At 41.7% G+C, this 22137-nt stretch overlaps 1 protein-coding gene and 2 non-coding genes across 4 annotated transcripts in view; 2 read left to right on the forward strand and 1 right to left on the reverse strand.

Annotated features, from left to right (window-relative positions):
- Positions 1–19147, reverse strand: part of ACAA2 (acetyl-CoA acyltransferase 2) — a 34400-nt gene extending 15253 nt beyond the window's left edge. For both annotated transcript variants that reach the window (XR_006195164.1, XM_042910199.1), the window contains exons 1-3: positions 18402–19147; positions 11881–12047; positions 8150–8278 (exon numbers count right to left, since the gene is read on the reverse strand). Coding sequence is in view for 1 of the 2 variants with exons in the window: in XM_042910199.1 (XP_042766133.1) it covers positions 8150–8278; positions 11881–12047; positions 18402–18417 (312 nt within the window). In the remaining variant the exon portion in view is untranslated. The remainder of the gene's footprint in view (positions 1–8149; positions 8279–11880; positions 12048–18401) is intronic.
- Positions 19140–19280, forward strand: LOC122204310. Its single transcript, XR_006195606.1, has one exon.
- A 78-nt stretch (positions 19281–19358) lies between these two features.
- Positions 19359–19441, forward strand: LOC122204306. Its single transcript, XR_006195602.1, has one exon.
- Positions 19442–22137: the final 2696 nt, after the last annotated feature.

Here is a 22137-nt window from a genome sequence, read left to right on the forward strand (position 1 = left end):
AATCTGTATTTTTGTATGCTTTAGGCAAATAATAGTGCAATTGCTAGATCATCGGGTAGTTCCATTTTTAGTTTTTTGAGGAACCTCCATACTGTTCTCCAGAGTGGCTACGCCAGTTTGCATTCCTACTGTCAGTGCAAGAGGGTTCCCCTTTCTCTACGTCCTCACCGACATCTGTCGTTTCTTGTGTTGTTATTTTTAGCCATTCTGACAGATGTGAGATGGTATCTCCTCATGGTTTGGATTTGTACTTCCCTGATGATGAGTGATGTTGAGCATCTTTTCATGTGTCTATTAGGCATCTGGATATCTTCTTTGGAAAAGTGTCTATTCATGTCTTCTGCCAATTTTTTTCTTTTTTAAGTTTATTTGCTTGGGGGGGGGGTTGGGGGAGGGGCAGAGAGAGAGAAAGAGAGAGAGAGAATCCTAAACAGGCTCCACACAGCCAGTGCACAGCCCAACTCAGGGCTCAACCCCATGAACTGTGAGATCATGACCCAAGCCAGATGCCTAACCAACTGAGCCGCCCAAGCATCCCCCGCCCATTTCTTACCAGGGTTATTTATTTTCTGGGTGTTGAGTTTGACAAGTGCTTCATAGATTTTGGATACTAAACTTTTATCAGATGTCGTTTGCAAGTTATCTTCCCCCATTCCATATGCTGCCTTTTAGTTTTTGTTGCTTCCTTTGCTGTGCAGAGCTTTTTAGCTTGATGAAGTCCCAATAGTTCACATTTGCTTTTGTTTCCTTTGCCTTCAGTGATACATCTAGTAAGAAGCTGCTCCAGCCAAGTTCTAAGAGGTTATGGCCTATGTTCTCCTCTAGGATTTTGATAGTTTCTTGTCTCACATTTAGGTCTTTCATCCGTTTTGAATTTATTTTTGTATGTGGTATAAGCAAATGGTCCAGTTTTACCAACACCATTTGTTGAAGAGACTGTCTTTTTTTCCATTGGATATTCTTTCCTTTTTTGCTTTAGATTAGTTGACCATATAGTTGTGGGCCATTTCTGGGTCTTCTATTCCGTTCCATTGATCTTTGTATCTGTTTTTGTGCCAATACCATTATAGTTTTGTAATATAGCTTGAAATCTGGAATTGTGATATCTCCAGTTTTGTTTTTCTTTTTCAGGATTGCTTTTGCTATTCAGCGTCTTTTGTGGTTCCATACAAATTTTAGGATTGTTTTTTCTAGCTCTGCAAAAACTGCTGGTGGTATTTTGAATAGGGATTACATAAATGTGTAGACTGCTTTGGGTAGTATGGACACTTTAACAATGTTTATTCTTCCAATCCATGAGCATGGAATGCTTTTCCATTTCTTTGTGTGCTCTTCAGTTTCTTGCATAGTGTTCTATAGTTTTCAGACCTTTTACCTCTTTAGTTAGGTTTATCCCTCGGTAGCTTATTGTTTTTGGTGCAACTGCAAATGGGATCAATTCCATGGTTTCTTAGTCTGCTGTTATTGGTGTACAGAAATGCAACAGATTTCTGTACATTGATTTTATATCCTGTGATTTTGCCAAATTCATGTATTAGTTCTAGCAATCTTTTGCTGGAGTCTTTTGGGTGTTCTACATAGAGTATCATGTCATCTGCAAACAGTGAAAGTTTGACTTCTTCCTTGATGATTTGTATGCCCTTTATTTCTTTTTGTTGTCTGATTGCTGAGGGTAAGACTTCCAGTACTATATTAAATAGTGATGGTGAGAGCAGATATCCTTGTCTTGCTCCTGACTATAGGGGAAAGGCTCGTTGCATTTCCCCATTGAGGATATTAGCTGTGGGTCTTTTGGATATGGCCTTTATGATGTTGAGGTATGTTCCATTTATCCCTACTTTGTTGAGGGCTGTTATCAAGAATGGATGCTGTATTTGGTCAAATGCTTTTTCTAAATCTATTGACAGGATGATATGATTCTTATCCTTTCTTTTATTAATGTGGTATACCACATTAATTTGTGAATATTGAACCAGCACTGCAGCCCAGGAATAAATCCCACTTGATCATGGTGAATAATTCTTTTAATGTACTATTGATTTTGGTTTGCTAATATCTTATTGAGAATTTGTGCATCCATGTTCATTTGGGATATTGGCCTATCTATCTCCTTTCTAGTGGGGTCTTTGGAATCAAGGTAATGCTGGCTTTGTAGAATGAGTTTGGAAGTTTTCCTTCTATTTCTACTTTTTGGAGCAGTTTGAGAAGAACAGGTATTGACCCTTCTTTAAGTGTCTGGTGGAATCCCCTTGGGAAGCCATCTGGCCCAGGACTTTTGTTTGTTGGAAAATTTTTGAGCACTGATTCAATTTCTTTATTGGTTATGGGTGTATTCAAATTTTCTATTTCTTCCTATTTCAGTTTTGGAGGTTTGTGAGCTTCTAGGAATTTGTCCATTTCTTCTAGATTGCTTCCATTTCCTCCAGTCTGTTGGCATATAACTTTTCATACTATTCTCTTACAATGGTTTATATTTCTGTGGTGTTTGTTGGTTGTGACCTTTCCACTTTCATTTGTGATTTTATTTATTTGGGTCCTTTCTCTTTTCTTTTTTATAAGTCTGGTTAGGGACTTATCAATTTTGTTAATTCTTTCAAAGAACCAGCTCCCGGTTTCACTGATCTGTTCTACTGTATTTTTTGTTTGTTTGTTCCTATATTGCTTATTTCTGTTCTAATCTTTATTATTTTCCTTCTCCCTTTAGGCTTTATTTGCTGTTCCTTTTCTTAATTTGAGAAAATTTTTAAAAAATATTTATTTATTTTTTAGAGAGAGTGTGAGTGGGAAAGGGGCAGACAGGGAGAAATAGAACCTGAAGCAGGCTCCACATTGTGAGCTGTCAGCACAGAGCCTAATGCGAGGCCTGAATCCACAAACGGTGAGATCATGACCTGAGCCGAGGTCAGACACTCAACTAACTGAGTCACCCAGGCACCCTTTGCTATCCCTTTTCTAGCTCGTTTAGGTGTAAGGTTAGGTTGTGTATTTGGGACCTTTCTTCCTTCTTGAAAAAGGCCCGAATTCCAATAAACTTGCCTCTTAGAACTGCCTTTTTGCATCCCAAAGGTTTTGGGCCGTTGTGTTTTCATTTTCATTTGCCTCCATGTATTTTTAAATTTCTTCAATTTTCTGCTTAACCCATTCATGCTTTAGTAGGATGTTCTTTAGGGCTTTCCAAATTTTTTCTTGTGGTTGACTTCAAGTTTCATAGCGTTGGGATCCGAAAATATGCATGGTTGTTAAGGGCTGATTTGTGACCCAGTATGTGATCTATTCTGAAAAATGTTCCATGTGCACTTGAGAAGAATGTGAATTTTGCTGCTTTAGGATGAAAAGTTCTGAATATATCTTTTAAGTCCATCTGGTCCAGTGTGTCATTCAAAGCCATTGTTTGCTGGTTGATTTTCTGCTTAGATGATCTGTCCATTGTTGTAAGTAGGGTGTTAAAGTCCCCTATTGTTATGGTATTATTATCAATGAGTTTCTTTGTGTTTGTTATTAATTGACTTATACATTTGGATGCCCCCAAGTTGAAGGCATAAATATTTACAATTGTTAGATCTTCTTGAGGGATAGACCCCTTAATTATGATATAATGCCCTTCTTCATCTCTTATTATAGTCTTTGTTTTAAAATTTAGTTTGTCTTTGGGGCACGTGGGTGGCTCAGTCAGTTAAGTGTCCAACTTCAGCTCAGGTCATGATCTCATGGTTTGTAAGTGCAAGTCCTGCGTGAGTTCCTCTGTCCCCCTCTCTTTCTGTCTCTCCCTCGCTCATGCTTTCTCTCAAAAATAATCATTTGTAAATGAATGGAGTGAATGAATAAGTAAGACCTAGTTTGTCTGATGTAAGTATGGCTACTCTGGCTTTCTTTTGATCTCCATTAGCATAATAGTTTGTTCTCTATCCCCTCACTTTCAATCTGCTGGTGTCTTTAGGTCTAAAATGAGTCTACTGTAGGCAGCATATAGATGGATCTTTTTTTTTTTTTAATCCATTCTGATACCCTGTATCTTTTGATTAGCGCATTTAGTCCATTTATATTCAGAGTGATTATTGAAAGATATGTATTTAGTGTCATTGTATTACCTGTAGAGTTGGCATTTCTGGTGATGTTCTCTGATCCTTTCGTCTTTGTTGCTTTGGTCTTTGTTTTTTTTCTCCAAAGAGTCCCCCTTAAAATTTCTTGTAGGGCTGCTTTAATGGTCACAAACTAAACTCCTTTAGTTTTTGTCTGGGAAACTCTTTATCTCTTCTTCTAGTCTGAATGACAGCCTTGCTGGATAAAGAGTTCTTGGCTGCATATTTTTCCCATTCAGCACATTGAATATTTCCTGACACTCCCTTCTGGCCTGCCAACTTCCTGTGGATAGGTCTGCTGCTAACCTTACGTGTCAACCCTTGTAGGTTAAGCATTTTTTGTCCCTAGCTTCTTTCAGAATTCTCTATTTTTCAAGTTTCGCTGTATGTCGTGGGGCTGAATGTTTTGTTGATTTTGAGGGGAGTTCTCTGTGCCTCAGGGACTTGAATGCCTGTTTCCTTCCCCTAAGATTAGGGAAGCTTTCAGCTATAATTTGTTCAAATAAACCTTCTGCCACTTTTCCCCACTCCTCTTCTGGGATTCCTATCATAGGGACATTGTTTCCCTTTGTAGAATCAATGAGTTCCCTAAATCTACCTTTGTGATCTAACAGTTTTCTTTCCCTCTTCTTTTTAGCTTCATTATTTTCCATAATGTTTTCTTTTATATCACCTATTCTCTCCTCTGCTTCCTCAACCCTCATTGTCACTATATCCAGTTTGTTTTGCATGTCAGTTACAGCATTTTTATTTCAGCCTGACTAGTTTTTAGGTCTTTTATATCTACAGGAAGGTTGTCTACAGTGTCTTCTATGCTTTATTCAAGCCCCCCTGGTAGTCTTATGACTGTTGGTCTAAACTCTTGTTCAGATATATTACTTATAGCTGTTTTAAGCAAGTCCCTGGCTGTGATTTCTTACTGACCTTTCTTTTGGGGAAAATTGCTCCATTTTGTCATTCTGGCTAAGTTCCTGTCTTTTGCATGTTTTGAAAGCTTGTTAGTTTCTTGCACTTGAGAGTGATGTTATACTAAAAAGGGGTTGTACACTGTTCAACGCCTGGACACTTCAGGAGAAACCCTTCCAGAAGTGTTTCTGATGTATGCTGTGTGCACTCTGCTGTTGCGTTTTGGCTGCTCTTTCCCACTGGTCGGTCCTCTGCAGAGCTCCTCTTAGATTGCAGTAGGGAGTGTTTGGACCTTTAACTAGGTATGTTTTGATTTGTTGTTAAAATAAGCCTGGAAAACAAGAAAAACAAAAGCCTGATTCCAAAAATAAATAAATAAATGAGTGAATGAAAAGGAATGAAAAAAAAACAGAGACAATCAAGACTATAAGCCTCATTCTAAAGAAAAACAAACAAATAAGAAACAAAAATGAAAAAAAAGCTTGATCCAAAAAGAAGAGAAAAATAACAAACGAACAAAGAAAAAACTATAAGCCCAATTCCAAAGAAGAAAATTAAAAAAAAGAAACTTTAAAAAAAAAGAAAATTAAAAAAAAAAAAAAAAAAAAAGTAAGCCTGGCCCTGTTTCCACCAGAACTGCAGGTGATGCTCTGAAGCACCGCATGTTTCCTAATCTGGTGCCTGTGGGCTACTGTCTGTGCTGTTCTTCCGGAGGAGAGGCCCACTGCGCTGGCTCAGAGTCTGCGCTGCCCCAGTAAACACACAGTTGCAAGGCACAGGGGGGCGGGGTTTGGTGTAAGTGGGTCCCGCCTCCACTGGGGGGCCACCGTGTTTCTCTCCGAAGTCCCCACGTTGGTGTTAAGGGGAAAATGGCATCACCCCAATCTCTCGTCCCCGGACAGGGGATCTCAGAACCCGCTGTTCAGGAAGCCCTGGCAGAAGGGCAAGGGCTGTCAGGGCTCCACGCACCACAGCTTTGGCACGTGGCCGGGATTTAAAACCGGAAATCTTAAAGGACCTGGCACCACGTGGACCCGCTCCTCTCCCCTGGAGTAGAGCCTCTCCACACTGTGTCTGATGTCCTTTGTCCCTGAAAACCAGTCCCATGCCTGCACGGTGCCTGCAATCTATGGTGCAGCACTGCAAAGAGCAGCAAGCAAGTTATCTGCGCTCTGTCCCCTTCCTATAAAAGGCCTTCTGCTGGCGCCTGCAGGGGTTTTGTCCTTGGGGAGGCAATATACCCTCCTGCAAATGTACTCCAGGAAGGGGAATGTTCTCAGATCCCCACACCACACTGTGCACTCCAGGGCCCCCTTCCTCCTTCTTCCGAGGAGCGCCGGCCACAGCTCCACTCCAGAGAAAGTCACGCACTTCCAAAACCTCAGAGTTTGAGCTCCACACGCTGTTGGCAAAAAAACCGTGATGCTCAGTACCCCTCGCTCCCCAGTCCGTGGTCCGGAGAGGTTTTTGTCTTGTGTGAATCTGACGCCGCACTCTCTCAACCCGTTTCTCTCCTTTTTGTCTCTCCATGGAAAGGGCTCCTCCCCATCCATGGCGCTGCCATTTTCCTCTCCCCCAATTCACTCCCATGCACCTCACACCTGCTACGCTGTCTCCTTCCAACCGTGCAGATCCTTCTGACAGTGTTCAGATCGGTTTGCTGGGTGTTCCGAGTGATTTGATCACAATACAGTTGTGTTTGAGGGATGAGAAAAACCAATTTTCTCCATCTTAACTCCTCTCCCAAAGGAATACATTTCTTATCATCCCCTAAATGCTCCAACTCTCTTCCTAGCCTTATAGTCTTTATTCAGTGTTTCAAACTGCCTCACAGGGAACTCTCACAGACCTGGGTTCAAGTTCTGCCTCTATGACTTAGTAACCTTAGAGATCAGTTTCCTTGCCGGTAAAATGGGAATATTAATAGTTCTTGCCACAAGGGATGGCTATGAAGACTGAGATATTCAATGTAAATCTAGCATAGGTCAGGCACATAGGAAGCCCTCGGTCAAAATAACAGGTCATGATTAGCCTTTAAAAAAATTGTGATAAAACACATAACGTAAGAGTTATTATTGTATGGGGATGCAAGCTGGTGCAGCCACTCTGGAAAGCAGTATGGAGGTTCCTCAAAAAATTAAAAATAGAACTACCCTACGACCCAGCAATTGCACTACTAGGTGTTTATCCAAGGGATAAACAGGTGTGCTGTTTCGAAGGGACACATGCACCCCCATGTTTATAGCAGCACTATCAACAATAGCCAAAGTATGGAAAGAGCCCAAATGTCCATCGATGGATGAATGGGTAAAGAAGATGTGGTATATGTATACAATGGAGTATTACTTGGCAATCCAAAAGAATGAAGCCTTGCCATTTGCAACTATGTGGATGGAACTGGAGGGTATTATGCTAAGTGCAATTAGTCAGAGAAAGACAAATATCATACGACTTCACTCATATGAGGATTTTAAGAGACAAAACACATGAACATAAGGGAAAGGAAACAAAAATAATATAAAAACAGGGAGGGGGACAAAACAGGAGAGACTCATAAATATGGAGAACAAACTGAGGGTTATTGGAGGGGTTGTGGGAGGGGGGATGGGCTAAATGGGTAAGGGGCATTAAGGAATCTACTCCTGAAATCATTGTTGCATTATATGCTAATTTGGATGTAAATTTTAAAAAGTAAAAAATTAAAAAAATGTCACCATTGTAACCAATTTTAAGTGTATAGTTCATTAAGTACATTCACACTGTTGTGTAACCAACCACTACTCATCTCATGAAATCTTTTCATCTTTGCAAACTGAAACTCAGTACCCATTAAACACTAACTCCTCATTCTCTCCTGCCCCCCAGCCCCAGCGGCCACTGTTTCGCCTTCTGTCTCTATGAATTTGATTACTCATATAAGTGCAATCATACAGTATTTGTCCTTTTGCGAATGGCTTATTCCATTTAGCATGTCTTCAAAGATCTGCTAATCACTTTTAAGAAACTATTTTCTTCCTGTGAACTCTTTTCCAAGAAAAATCAAGTATTGACCTCTTCTAATAAGCACCATAAAATAAAAACCTACAGTGTTACAACTGTGGTAGGGTATTTCTTCCAATAGTTTTTAACATAATTTCAGAGAAATAATAAAATGTTGCCCATACCTGACATCCACTCACAATGGACTGGAAACCAGAGCCACAGAGTCTATTAACAGTGAGAGCTGGGGTCTCTTGTGGGATTCCCACACGCAAACCAACATGCCTGGCCATGTATGCAGCATCTGAAGAACTCTGGAACAAAGGAAATGAAAAAGACTTTCCTCTGTAAATCTCAGCATTAAGAAGCAGGACAAAATATATGGAAATGTTGGCAATGTATCAAACATTATAAACTATGGGACTCTAAGGTAGGATGCAATGCATATAGATACCGTGTATTTTATATAATACGTGTGTTTATTATTTGAATAAAAACTGTAACTTGGTTAGTTGGTTTTTAAACAAAGTATGAGAAACCCTTATATTAAGTCCTTAATACAAGACAGAAATTTATAACAATTGGAGCTGTTTAAAAATAGAATAGGTTATCTCAAAATAGTATGTTCCTTAACAGAGAAAGTATCAGAGGCTGTGGTTCTCAACCTTGGCCGCACACTGGAATAACCGGGAAAGCTTTATTAACATACTGATGCTCAAGATCCTAACCAAAGCAATTAAACCAGAAAGGCTACAGGCGAGGCATCAGTAGATACTTTTAAAAACATTCAGGGGATTATAATGAGAAACTGAGGCAGAGACCTGATGATAGAGGAAGGCGAGAGATGAACAACTGGTCAGAAGAGTAAGAAGTGGGCCTAGACCACTGCTTCCCCTGCTTTAAAATGCTAAAATTTGCTAAAGCAAATTTGCTAAAGCAAATTTGACAAAATGTAAAGAACTGGCCCATCAAAGTAAAGGGAATTTTAGGGTGTTCACTGTATTATTCTTTAAAAAAAATTTTTTTTTATTTATTTGTTCTTGAGAGAGAGAAAAGAATGTGCGTGAGCAGGAGAGGGGCAAAGAGAGAGAGGGAGAGAGAGAATCCCAAGCAGGCTCTGCACTGTCAGCACAGAGCCCGATGTGGGGCTCGAACACACAAACCATGAGATCATGACCTGAGCTGAAAGCAAGAGTGTGATGTTTAACCAGCTGAGCCACCCAGGTGCCCCTCACTGTAGTATTCTTTTATCTTTTGTATAGGTTTGAAAATTTTCACAATAAAATTCAACAAATTCCCACTGACATTTTTTCTTTCTTTTTTTTTGGTAGCGTGTTCTCTAAGTGGTCCCACGAAATGACTTTAAGTCCCTTTTAACACCAAGATTTGCTGGGAAGAGTTCAGTACAGGAGAAGGAACATGGAACTAGAAGTCAGGGGATCTGCATTCTAGCCCAGGATTGTTATAGATCACCCGGCTCAACTCTTTGAAATTTCTTGAAACATAAGGTTTCCTTATGTGTTAAGAGAGGCCTGGAGTTCTATAAAATCTCTAGGGTTTCTTCTGGCTTTTTACATTCCATAAATCTTACTCAGAGCTTACCTTTTTAAAAAAAGTTCCTAATTATTCTTGTTTTATTTTTCAATTGAGGTGTAACTGACATATAATGTTGTATTAGTTTCAAGCGTACAACAAAAGGATTCGATATTTGTAGGTATTGGAAAATGATCACCGCAGTAAGTCTAGTTGACATCTGTTACCGTATGCAGTTACAAAAATGTTTTTTCTTGTGATGAGGACTGATGTGGGGCGGAGAGTGAACAGGCAAGAAAGAATTCTTGACACGTTTTTGGTACAAAAAGGTGCTTTTATTAAAGCACATGGATAGGACCCGTGGGCAGAAAGAGCTGCACCGGCGTTGTGAGGAGTGACTGATTATATACTTCTAGTTAGTGGAAGTCAGGGATAGCGTTAAGACTCTAAGGAATTTGGAAGCAAGGCTTTCAGGACCCTGAGGGGCTGGCTGCTGTTAAGATAATGTTCTTTACTACTGTCTAGTAACACATTAGTCTTGAGACCCTTTAGATGGAGATCACTGGGCCACAAGTTTGAAAGATGATTGCTAACATATATCCTGGGGGGAGGGTGTTTACAGTTATCAGAGGTAAGTAACACTTAAGAGCACAGCTATAGTGATAAAACATGAAAGGAAGTCCTTGAAGGAGTTGTAGGAGTGTTATAATCTGTAGGCCTCAGGAATTCTGCCTGAGACTAGGAGCAGCAGCAAAATTGGCCTTTGTTCGTTTTTCTCCCATCAAGGACTTTTAATATTTACTCTCTTAGCAACTTTCAAATATGCAGTACAGTATTATTAACTATAGTCATCATGCTGTTCATTATATCCTCAAGACTTACTTATTTTATAGCTGGAAGTTTATTTATACCTTTTGACCTCCGGAACTCATTTAATTATTCCTTATAATAAAGCTATTTGCATATATTACAGTTTCTTAGAACACAATACATTAGTACCTTTAGTACCTCTCAAAACACATATGGAGAAGTTCAAAATACAGTCGATTCTCATTATTCATAGATTCCATACTTGCAAATTCACCTAATTGTTAAAATGTATTTGTAACCCCCAAATCAATACCTGTGGCACTTTTGTGGTTATTTCCAGACATGTACAGGGTGGAGGAAAATTGTAGTTGTCTAATGTGATACACACTTTCCCAGCTGAGGATGAACAAGGGGACACTTGGCCTTCTTGTCTTAGCTCTCATGTTATAAACAGATGTCCTTTCTGCAGTCTACTTAGTGCCAAGGGTTTTGTGTGTGTGTGTGTGTGTGTGTGTGTGTGTTTGCATTTTTGTGGCTTCTGTTGGTGATTGTGCTATTCAAAATAACCCCAAGCAGAGTGCTGAAATGCTGTCTAGCGTGCCTAAGTAGAAGACAGCAGGGAAAAAATACGTGTTAGAGAAACTTCAACCAGGCACTAGTTATAGCGCTGCTGGCCAAGAGTTTCATGTTAATGAAGTCATAACACACATTAAGATCAACAGAATAATGAATAATGGACAAGCAAAATGCAGTATTCCATACAATGGAATAGTATTCTGCCACAAAAATGAATCAAGTCCTCTATCCTCCACTGCAAACAAAACCCGTTCTGGGTAGAAGCAAAATCTCTTGAGTCATGGCTCTAGAGCTGGGGGTGGAAATAACTGCACACCTGTTTCTGAGCCTTATCCCCACCCTACGAGCTGAGCACTTGGTGAAGGGGGTCATAGCAGCCTCCAGTCTTCTCAGCCTGCCTCTCCTGTATGGAACAACCACTTTCTGAGCCAGCAGAACAGCGACAGAGCCTCAGTACTCTCAGCAGAGATGCATTCCATGTAGCACTTCTGTCAAACCGATGAAGGCTGGGTAAAAGGAGCCCTCACCTCTTGGCCACGCCAGGAAGGAATACACAGTTTTCATTATCTGCAAATGAATGACCTAGTATGTATTCCATAACACAGAAAGATAGAAGGTAGAGGAACTTCTTATTTCCCACAAAAAATACTGACCGAGCTCCTACGATTTAAGAATTCATAGGAGATGTGTTGTGTGGACTGGGTTTTCTACCCTCCTTAGTCGATACAGAGAGAACCAATTAACTTGAGATGAGTCAAGGAAATGAATCTAATATTTAAGAAGCAATGAAATATAACCCCAATGAGACAGACAGATAGCTCCCAAATTATATGTGGCTTTGAATTATAAATGCCATTGCTTGTAGAGTCAGAGGATTACTTAAATCATAAATACCTTTAACTATTATTAACTAGTTCATCAGCGAGACATGTTAAAGACATTATTTTTTAATAACATCCGGCAACAAGAATGAACACCTCCCTTCTGCCCTACTAACCTGTAAGACATTGCCTACAATGACACTATCAATGGTCTCCGGTGAGACCTTGCCCGCAGACAAAGCAGCCTTGGCGGCAAATTCAGTCAAGTCAATAGCCGTGAAGTCTTTCAGAAGACCTCCGTAAGCTCCAAAGGCCGTTCGCTTAGCAGCCACGATGAAGACACCTATTGGAATGAGGAGAGATTTGAATAGCCAGTGTCCCTAACATGCTTTATTTAAATAATCACACTGTGAAACCTTAGTATCTAAGGCACCATTTTCAATTAGATAACTGAAAATTTTTGTCGCATAATAATACACAGAACGGGTCACACTCCTGGAAGCAGTCTTAGGGGTTATCGGTTGGAGCAGTACCTACATGCTGGCACCAAGAACTATATACTGCGTGCTGGAACATAAATCCACTCTGCGTTCTTAGCCTCTGGTGACTTATGATGCTAGAAACATTTGTCTAAAACTGCAATGTTTCTTTGATGTGCTGAAGTATGTTGCCTAGTCATAGAACCAACGAATCTCCACACTAGAAATTCTTTTTGAGGTTTCAGGCCAACCACTCACCCCACAGGAAATTCCTGACAAGAGACAGAAAAAAAAATTCCTCTGCTAGAAAACTTTCATAGTCCACTGTGTGAACGGACAACCTGAAGTATGATTTTTCCTCATACTGAACTGGCTCCTCTCACCAAGTCTTCAATCCAACAATCTGAGTTCAACCCAAATGCATCCCAAATAGTTTCTAGAATTTATGATGCTTTGAATGTGAACTATACACGCCTTTCCTTTTGGAGCCACAGGATGACTCCATTACAAATTCCAAATCATATTAACTATTATCTTTTAGCCTTAGAATAAAGTGGGCAAAAAAGATCACCTTTTACATGGGCATCCCCTCCAGATCTGGAGTCCACTAACCTGTAAAATATCCCGGATCTAAAGACTCCCTCCCTAAGTAGATAAAAAACACGTATTTTCCCTAAGTAAACAAAAAGCATCTTTCCACACTTCTTTATTTGACATTAGTTCTCCCTGCTTTCTTCTAAAGGATTTCTAGTTTGCCAGTATCCTATTAAAATGCGCTACTTAGAATACAACAAAATTTCCTGCATTTGATCTAACTGCAAAGAAAACAGGGGCATTATCTATACATGTATTAATGTAAACTAGCACTATAAATTTATGGTATTACTATCAATCCAACCGATGTCCTGGTGCGAATAAATAAAAACTGTCCTTTCCCAAGACACTCTACTGTCACCTCTCCCCTCCAATCTGCTATAGTTACATAAGTCTCTGATGATGTGATGTCCACTAGAGTTGGGTGACGCAAAACTTGCACATCCATTATAATAGTTTCATTACACTAACGCTTATTAGGCACCGACACTTTATCACTTTTCGTATACTATCTAATCTTCCCAACAATCCTGCAAGGTAAATATTTCAGAGGCACATACAGGTGGCACTTAATACATGACAGATCTCATGCTTGGCGCTTCGTACACACTAGTATACGTATACACTGGTATACTCCAAAACAATCTGTGCTCACATTTCCACATTTTGCCAAGAAATTATGGGGCTTTTAACAATGGGCTTGTGCCAAGATATTAACCTGGAATTGAGACAATACAAACATTATACCATTCCTGCTATTTAAGTACAATTCTCCTGGGGCGCCTGGGTGGCGCAGTCGGTTAAGCGTCCGACTTCAGCCAGGTCACGATCTCGCGGTCCGTGAGTTCGAGCCCCGCGTCAGGCTCTGGGCTGATGGCTCGGAGCCTGGAGCCTGTTTCCGATTCTGTGTCTCCCTCTCTCTCTGCCCCTCCCCCGTTCATGCTCTGTCTCTCTCTGTCCCAAAAATAAATAAAAAATGTTGAAAAAAAAATTTTTTAAGTACAATTCTCCTGTTTATATTAGTGGAGATGACATCTTTCCATGGAACAAATTAAACCTACCCTAAAAAAAAAAACTTCACCTTCTCCTTTCATTGCTACTTTGAGAAACCCACAGTCCAAAAGAATGTTAGGAGTTAGGAGTAACATAATCAACTATAATTTAGAACAGATCCAATGAGTTCTTTACAGATAGACTATTCAGGTATTTACAAGACCATGAATATTAGTTCAGGGTATGACAAATATTTTGTTCTGATAGATTATTCTGTGCCACTATACCTTCCTGAATTTTTGCAAATGTCTTCTAATTCTTGTCACTTAACAGTCTCTACTTTGTTTTTTTTTTTTTGAGAGAGAGAGCGTAAGCAAGCCCCAAGTAGGGGAATGGCAGAGGGGGAGGGGGAGGGGGAGGGGGAGGGGGAGGGGGAGGGGGAGGGGGAGGGGGAGAGGGAGAGAATCCCAAGCAGGCTCCAAGTGGAGCCCAATGCAAGGCTCAATCTCAGGACTATGAGATCATGACCTGAGCCAAAATCCAGAGTCAGACGCTTAACCAAATGAGCCACCCAGGCACCCCTCTACCTATTTTTATACTGGTGTTTTATTTCATTTTTCTTCTGCCTTCCCATGTCTTCTTCCTAATTTCATTACAGCCTGTGTGTGGTCATGGCCTAGTATGCTACCTGACCAACTCTCCTGCAGATAACAGTGGCAATACAGAAAAATGACTACCTGAAGGCGTTGGAGAATGAACAAAACTGGGCAGATGTGGAGAAGATATGGAAGAAAGGAACAGTACAGGGTGAGCATTCAACCTGTTTATAGCCTCCGACTTGAAGGCAAGCAGTCCACACTATGTGAATGGCTAGAACTCAGAAACTCACAATCTCACTGGCTTGACGATTCAGAGAACTGAGTTCATGGCCAACCACAGCCACTGGTAAATGAGAATGAATCTGGGAAAGGAGAGGACCACAGGGGGAGCCCAAATCATATACATATAAACTCTGCCTAAATATCTGTCTGACCCCTTAACCACGCATCTATACCTTAGCTAAGGCTAACTGAACTGAGATTTGAGCTATTGCCCTCTACAGGGGAGACAGAGTTTGCTGTCTGAGTTCAGCCAAATCAACTGCCTGCAAAAATAAACAGCCAACCAAACAATCAATAAACCAACACATTTGGAAAGGATATGACAGTATTCGGCCTCTACAATGTTTCATATGCAATGTCCATGCTACAATCCAAAATTACTGCACATATGAAGAAATGAGAAAATATGATTCATTCTCAAGAGAAAAGACAATCAACAGAGACCAACCCCAACATGACCCAAATGTTAGAATTAAAAGACAGGATTTTAAAGCAACTCTCTATTGTAACTGTGCTCAAGGATATAAAGGAAAATATGCTCATAATAAACGGTAAAAAAATAGAAACTATAAATCAAAATGGAAATTCTAAAACTGAAAAATATCTGAAATAAAAAATCCACTGAATGGGCTTAACAGAAGAATGGAAATAAAAGGAGAAAGATTCAGGGGCGCCTAGGTGGCTCAGTCCGTTAAGTGTCTGACTTTGGCTTGGGTCATGATCTCACGGTGCGTGAGTTCAAGCCCACCCATTGTCGGGCTCTGTGCTGATAGCTCAGAGCCTGGAGCCTGCTTCTGATTCTGTGTCTCCCCCTCTCTGCCCCTCCCCTGCCGGCACTCTGTCTCTTTCTCTCTCACAAATAAATAAACATTAAAAAAAAAAAAAAAAAAAAGGAAAAGAAAAAGATTCAGTAACTTGGAACACAGGTAAAAACAAATTATCCAATCGGAAGAACAGGAAAAATAACAAAGGGTCAGAACCTCAAAGTCTGACAAGGTCTGATAGGGGAACCAAGTCTGATAAAGGAACAAAGCAATTCAATGGATTAAGGGGTAGTCTTTTCAGCAAATGGCCCTGGAACTGTCACAGAACCAGGCTGGATCACTGTCAGAAAAAACAAGCGGCACTGGGAGATCTTGGTGGATCGGAGTTTTATTTTACATTGGCAGGCTCAGAGGAGATCCTTCTCCAGAGATCTGAGTCCTGAGCACAAGCATGGGAGACAATTTATCGTCTGTTACAACCGCATTCCGCGTTTGTAGTATTTGGTGCGTGGCAAGCAGGGCAGGAAGAACCTGGAAGAGTCTCTAAGCTAGGAACTAGAATTTATGTTAGTCCTGTGGGCCATCTTATGGTGTATAATTTTACTTATTTTCTCAACAGAACTGGACACCCACGTGCAAACAAAACAAAGCAAAACAAAACCAGACACAGCCTTAAACTTTTCATAAAAACTAACTCAAAACGGATCACAGACTTGGGGTGTCTGAGTGGCTTAGTCTGTTAAGCATCCATGTCTTGGTTTTGGCTCAGGTCATGATCTCACGGTTCGTGGGATTGAGCCCTGCATCAGGCTCTGCGTCCCCTCCTCTGCTTGTGTGTGCATATGTGCGTGCTCTCTCTCAACATGAATAAACATTTTTAAAAATGGACCATAGACTTAAATGTAGAATGAAAAACTATAAAACTTCTAGAAGAGAATACTGGATAAAATCTAGGTGCCTTCAGGCTTGGTGATAACTTTTAATGTTATTCTTTATTTTGAGACTGAGAGAGAGCGCATGTGCGCATGCGTGTGCAAGCAAGCCCTTGGGAGAGGAACAGAGAGACAGGGAGAGAGAGAATCCCAAGCAAACTTTGCTCTCCAGGCTCCAACGGGGGCTTAATTTCATGACCCGTGACATCATGCCCTGAGCCGAAATCAAGTGCCAGAGGCTTAACCCACTGAGCCACCCCGGTGCCCCAATAACTTTTTAAATACAACACCGAAAGTCTGATTCATGAAAGAAAAATGTGATTAAGTTGAATGTCATTTAAATTAAAAACTTTTGCTCTTCGAAAGACACGTTAAAGAAAAATGACAAGAACAAGCTGCAAACTGGGAGCAAATATTTACAAGACACTTATCTAATAAAGGACTGGTATCCAAAATACAAAAATAAATCTTAAAATTCAACAACAGGAAAACCAACAACCCAATTAAAAAGTGGGCAAAAAATCTTTATAGATACCTCACCAAAGATGATATAAAGATAGCAAGTAGCCATATGAAAATATGCTGATCATATGTCATTAGGGACGTACAAATTAGAATAACAGTTGATACTGCTATAAAAGTATTAGAATGGCTAACATCCAAAACACTAACACCACCAAATGCTGGTGAGGATGCAGAACAAAAATTTCGTTGCTGCCAGATGCAAAATACAGGCACTATGGAAGACATTTTGGCTGTTTCTTATAAAACAAAACATACTCTACCCGTATTATCCAGCAATCACTGTTCCTCTGTATTTATACAAATGAGTTGAAGACTTCCGTCCACACAAAAACCTACACATGAATGTTCACAGCAGCTTTATTTATAACTGCCAAAACTTGTAAGAAACCAAGATGTTGTTCCGTAGGTGAATGGATGTGGCACATCCATACCACAGAATATTATTCAGCAATAAAAATAAATGAGCTATCAGATCATGAAAACACATGGAGGAAGCTTAAATGCACATTGGAAAGTGAGAGAAGCCAACCTAAAAGAGCTACATAATGCAGGATTTCAACTACATGACATCTGGCAAAGGCAAAGCTACAGAGATAGTGAAAAGGTCACTGGTTGCCAAAGGGCTTGCCAGGTGTGCTGATATGACAGCACGGGGCGGGGGGGGGGGGGGGGGGGGTGGAAAGCCACTAGAAGGCAAAGGATTAACTCCACCTTCCTTTCTGTCACCCTGTTAGGTAAATATTAATTCATATAACCAAATCAACTAAGAGCAATCAGAACAAACTAAGAACAACTGCTGCTAAAAGCACCCACTTGTTTCTGAAGTCATTTGGCAGCCATACTTAGGTGCCTAGAAGGGATACACAAACATTGCCAACAAAGCCAAATAGTGAGACAACTCTTCCTTGGGAGCAACCACCTACCAAGCACTGGGATGTGTGTTCATAAAAAACTGGGGGATTGGTTCTTCTTGTTCCTTAAAGTTAAAATTCCACTGACTGCGACCATTTGTTATAAGAAGGCAGTTTACATATATATATATATTTTAAAGTTAATAACCCTAGTATTTATGTACTCAGTGACTGCACTTTCCTGGAGTCAGTCAATCTAAAGTAATGGAAGGGAAAGGGAGCAAGCTGGTCTTCCAACAGAATACCACCACACATCTGGTGGAGCAGGTCACTGGGGCAGAAATGACCCTAAGAGACCATCAATTCCTCCCCATAAACCTTCCCCACCCCGGACCAAGTCAGAGGCTGCGGCTCCTCCGCGATGCAATCCCCTGCCCTAGACCGCCGGGTGCTTAAGGCACCGCCCCAGTTCTAACGGGGTGGGGCGGGGTCTACGCAAAGAACGGTATTGACCTTCAAGCTCAGAAGCTGGCAAATCTTGTCCTCAACCCTCAGGGGAAACTGCCCTGCTGTCGCTAGTGCCTTACAAGCACGTTTTCTCCTAGGCCCGACCAATCCCTTCTGGTTGGGCTTTTTAGCAAATCCCCTTGCCGCCGATAAGACCCTAGCGGCGCTCACCTCGGAGAAGGGCCATGGCGGCGAGCGAGACGCGGCGCAGACTTCCCCCTCCAGCGACGCAGAGGCGCGCCCGCCCACACCCCAACTTAAGGACGTGAGGGCGGTGCCCCACGAAGCCACGCCCTCGCCCTTTCACTCACTTCGCGGGCCCGGCCGGCTGGTTGGCTGCGGCCTCTGCCTGGAGGGAGCTTATTTCCTTTTAGACAACACGCCACCCTCTTTGCGCATTAGCGTGGGAACCACAACTCTGCCAGCAGCCGGGCCTTGCAGCAAAGAGCGTCCCTTGCCAGCGCATCTCCCCCTCACATTTTTGCTTTTAAAGATTTTACCTCTAAAGCGAGAGGATGATTTGACTCTACCCTGTCCATCCTATCCCTGGCCCCTCTACTCGCCCCTGTAATTAATGTTCCCCTTCATCCCCCAGCAAATCTTCATCATCACTGGACCAGGTATCCCGACGCCGAGACAGCCACAAGGCGGAAGGGGCCAGAGGAATGGGGGGCGCTGGCCCGCACTGGCCGGAAATTGGGGGGTGGGCAGGGCGTGGAGGACGGCACGAGCGGATTGGCTGGGGCTGGCTGGCTGGCTGCGGAGTGCGGCTGCGCGGACCGCTGGAGGCCTAGGCCCCTGGGTTTGAGAGAGACCCTGGGACTGGAAGCCAGTTGGCGGGCGGAGCAGGGTGGTGGGGTGGGGAGGTTGGCGTCCGAGGGAGTGTAGTGAGTGTCTTAGGGCAGGGAAGCCCCGAGTCCCCGATATAGCCCCCGATGAGCTCGCAGTATTTTCCTTATATGATCAGGCCCCGTTGCTGGCGATGCCGCTAGCCCGGAGCCTGAAAAGATTATGAAAATGTGTCTGGCGAAGTGGGGCTGGGGACCGGGAGTCGGGAGATTAGGGGCAGCGGGTAGGCTGGAGATGAGGGAGCTTTAGGAAGGCCTCTGCCGCTGTAACTGTGAGCCCTGGTCGATGATGACGTGACCACTGCGCAATCTGAGTTCTAGGAACCAGGTGATGGAGTGTGTGCTGAGAGCTGACTGAGACCGGGGCGAACAGGACACCAGGCTGGCGGAGGCGCAGCCACAGGGCTCTGGGGTGGGCCAGGTTCCTATGCCTGGGAAGCTGCCTTGGGTTGCCTTGAGGTTTTCTGTGAACCCTCAGGGACTCCTCCCCTGCTTACGGGGAGAGGGGAGGGAGATACGGTCCAAGATCCCTAGGGGATGCCTGAAACTAAGTAGTACCAAGTCCTATATATACTATGTTTTTTTTTCCTATATGTACATACCTATGATAAAGTTTATAATTTAGGTACAGTAAGAGATTAACAATAGCACACAGCATACTGTAATAAAAGTTATCTGAATGTGGTCTTTATCTCTCAAAATATCTTGTGATAATGTGAGGTGATCAAATGTCTACCTGATGAAGTCAAGTGAGGTAAAGGTCTAGACATTGTGACACAGCCTTAGGCTACCATTGACCTTCTGACACCTTAGAAGGAGAATCATCTGCTTTGGGGACCCTGGTTGACCACAAGTGACTTTGGGTAACTGAAAATGGAGGAAAGTGAAATGGCAGATGAGAGGGTTAAGTTATACTCTTAAGTCCATGAACACTTGGCTCATGTCACGTTAGACATCAACATTTACAGCTTTGCTTAAGGCAGAGTTTCCATGTGGTCACATGTGCAAATCTTAAATTGGTTGAATTGTGCAAGTATATACCTTCTTGTAACCCAAACTGCCATTAGCTGTAAAACTAAAAAGACCCTCAGATTTATTCCTTTTCTCCTGTTACTTTAATTTGTGTGAATGCTGGAAATTGATAGTCGATTTAATACATAGGTACGTTCTGAGAGTTACTAACTTTAAAAAAAAAAGGCAAACTACTTTTTCACAACAAATGTATATAGTCAATAGAATTCTGACTGAGGTCAAAGCATCCCACCTGCTAGATGATATTTTACACCTGCATTTTCTGATGATTAACAGAGAGTTGTAATAAAAGCTACCATTTTTTGGATACTGTGTGCCCAGCATTGTGCCAGGCACTTACATTGTTTATAATTCTTATACCCAGGTGGTACAATAATTACATAAAATGGAATAATATACAATTTTTACACATCGGACAAATTCTGAGGGTCATTCTACAACCCCAGGAGATAGATGTTTTGTTTTGTTTTTCTTTTTCATTTTATAAATGAAGAAGCGTAGGCCCAGAGAAACTAAAGAACTTGCTAAGGCCTCAAATCTAGAAAATTGCTGAATTAGAATTTTGAGCCCTGATCCTCGAATGCCCCAGGCCCGTATTGTCTTTGGCATTTACAGGATATAGAATAGAGGAGTAGGGTAGAAGAGAGGACAGGTATCATTAGCTAAGGCATATGTTGTACAAAATGAAAGGTGAATGTTAAGTGAATCTTCTTTAGAGGAAGAAATACAGTATTTGGGAAGAAATCCTGTTACTTTCAGTGTATGATGGCTCAGGTTCAGAAGGTTTATAAGCCTTTTTCTGCAAGGGAGGAGGTGTGGGTGAGATAAAGTGGTTTCAGGCAGATGGAGAGGTGAGGCAATGAGTCAGTACTAGATATTTACCTTTTCTTGACCAGGGTTCCGACAGGAAACGATTTGAGTGACAATTTTTTAAATGTTCTCAAAGATGATACAGAGCAAGTACCATTGCAGATGCACAGGAGTTAAGTTATTTCATTGCATATAGTGGAAACCTTGGGGCATTCAAACTTGATTTGGGTGTGACAGCTAGTAACCCAGTGTTAGTATTTTTTTGCCATTATAGTTCCCGTGTTCAAGGCTTATTTTTTCCTCTAGGGCTAATTATTGGTTCGGATGGTTTAGGCTGCAAATGACAGAAGACTTGACTTAAACTGTCTTACACAATAAAGTTTTCATTGTTTCACATAACAAGAAGCCTCCAAGCATTACCATGTCATCAAGCACTCAGGCTTTTAGTTGTTACAGCTGTAGGCATCATGTCTGCACAAAACCATGTTCAAAGAGAGGAAGGTGAGTATTTACCATGTCTTTATCAAGAAGGGACATTTTCTCTTCTGTTCGTCGGCCAGAATTGGGTTGTTTGCCCATGCTGTAGTTGCAAAAGTGGCTGGAAAAACAGGTCTGTGTTTTTCAATTTCTATCTTGGAAAGCAGGCTCTGCCAGTAAGGATGAAAACTGGAAAAGGCTGTTGGGTAAGTGACCTTCAGTGTCAGGCACGAAGCCCTGTATTAGCAATTACACAGACTTTCATGCAACCTACCCTCTCATATTGCATACTGACCTCTCTAAGTTGCTATGATGAATTTGGATTTGTATAGCTTAGCCCATGAATGAGAAGTTGGAGCTCTGGCATTTTGCACTCCCTGTCAACCAAGAGTTCTGCTTCAGCAGTGTCCTCTGGTTAGACAAAAGGTACTGTGCAATTGCTCACATTTGTTACTGAATTCAATGTCAACATTTATTTAAAATGGGTAAACAGGGTGCCTGGGTGGCTCAGTCAGTTGAGCGTCCGCCTTCGGCTCAGGTCATGATCTCACGGTTTACAGATTCAAGCCCCACGTGGGGCTCTGTGCCGACAGCTTGGAGCTTGGAACCTGCTTTGGATTCTGTGTCTCCCCCTCTCTCTCCCCCTCCTCCACTCACTCTCTGACTCAAAAATATACACATTAAACAAACAAAAAAGAAATGTCACTAAAATCGATAGATCCTAAAACCCTTGGGTAAAT

The sequence above is a fragment of the Panthera leo genome, chromosome D3, assembly GCF_018350215.1.
Source record: "Panthera leo isolate Ple1 chromosome D3, P.leo_Ple1_pat1.1, whole genome shotgun sequence".
Classification (NCBI taxonomy): domain Eukaryota; kingdom Metazoa; phylum Chordata; class Mammalia; order Carnivora; family Felidae; genus Panthera; species Panthera leo.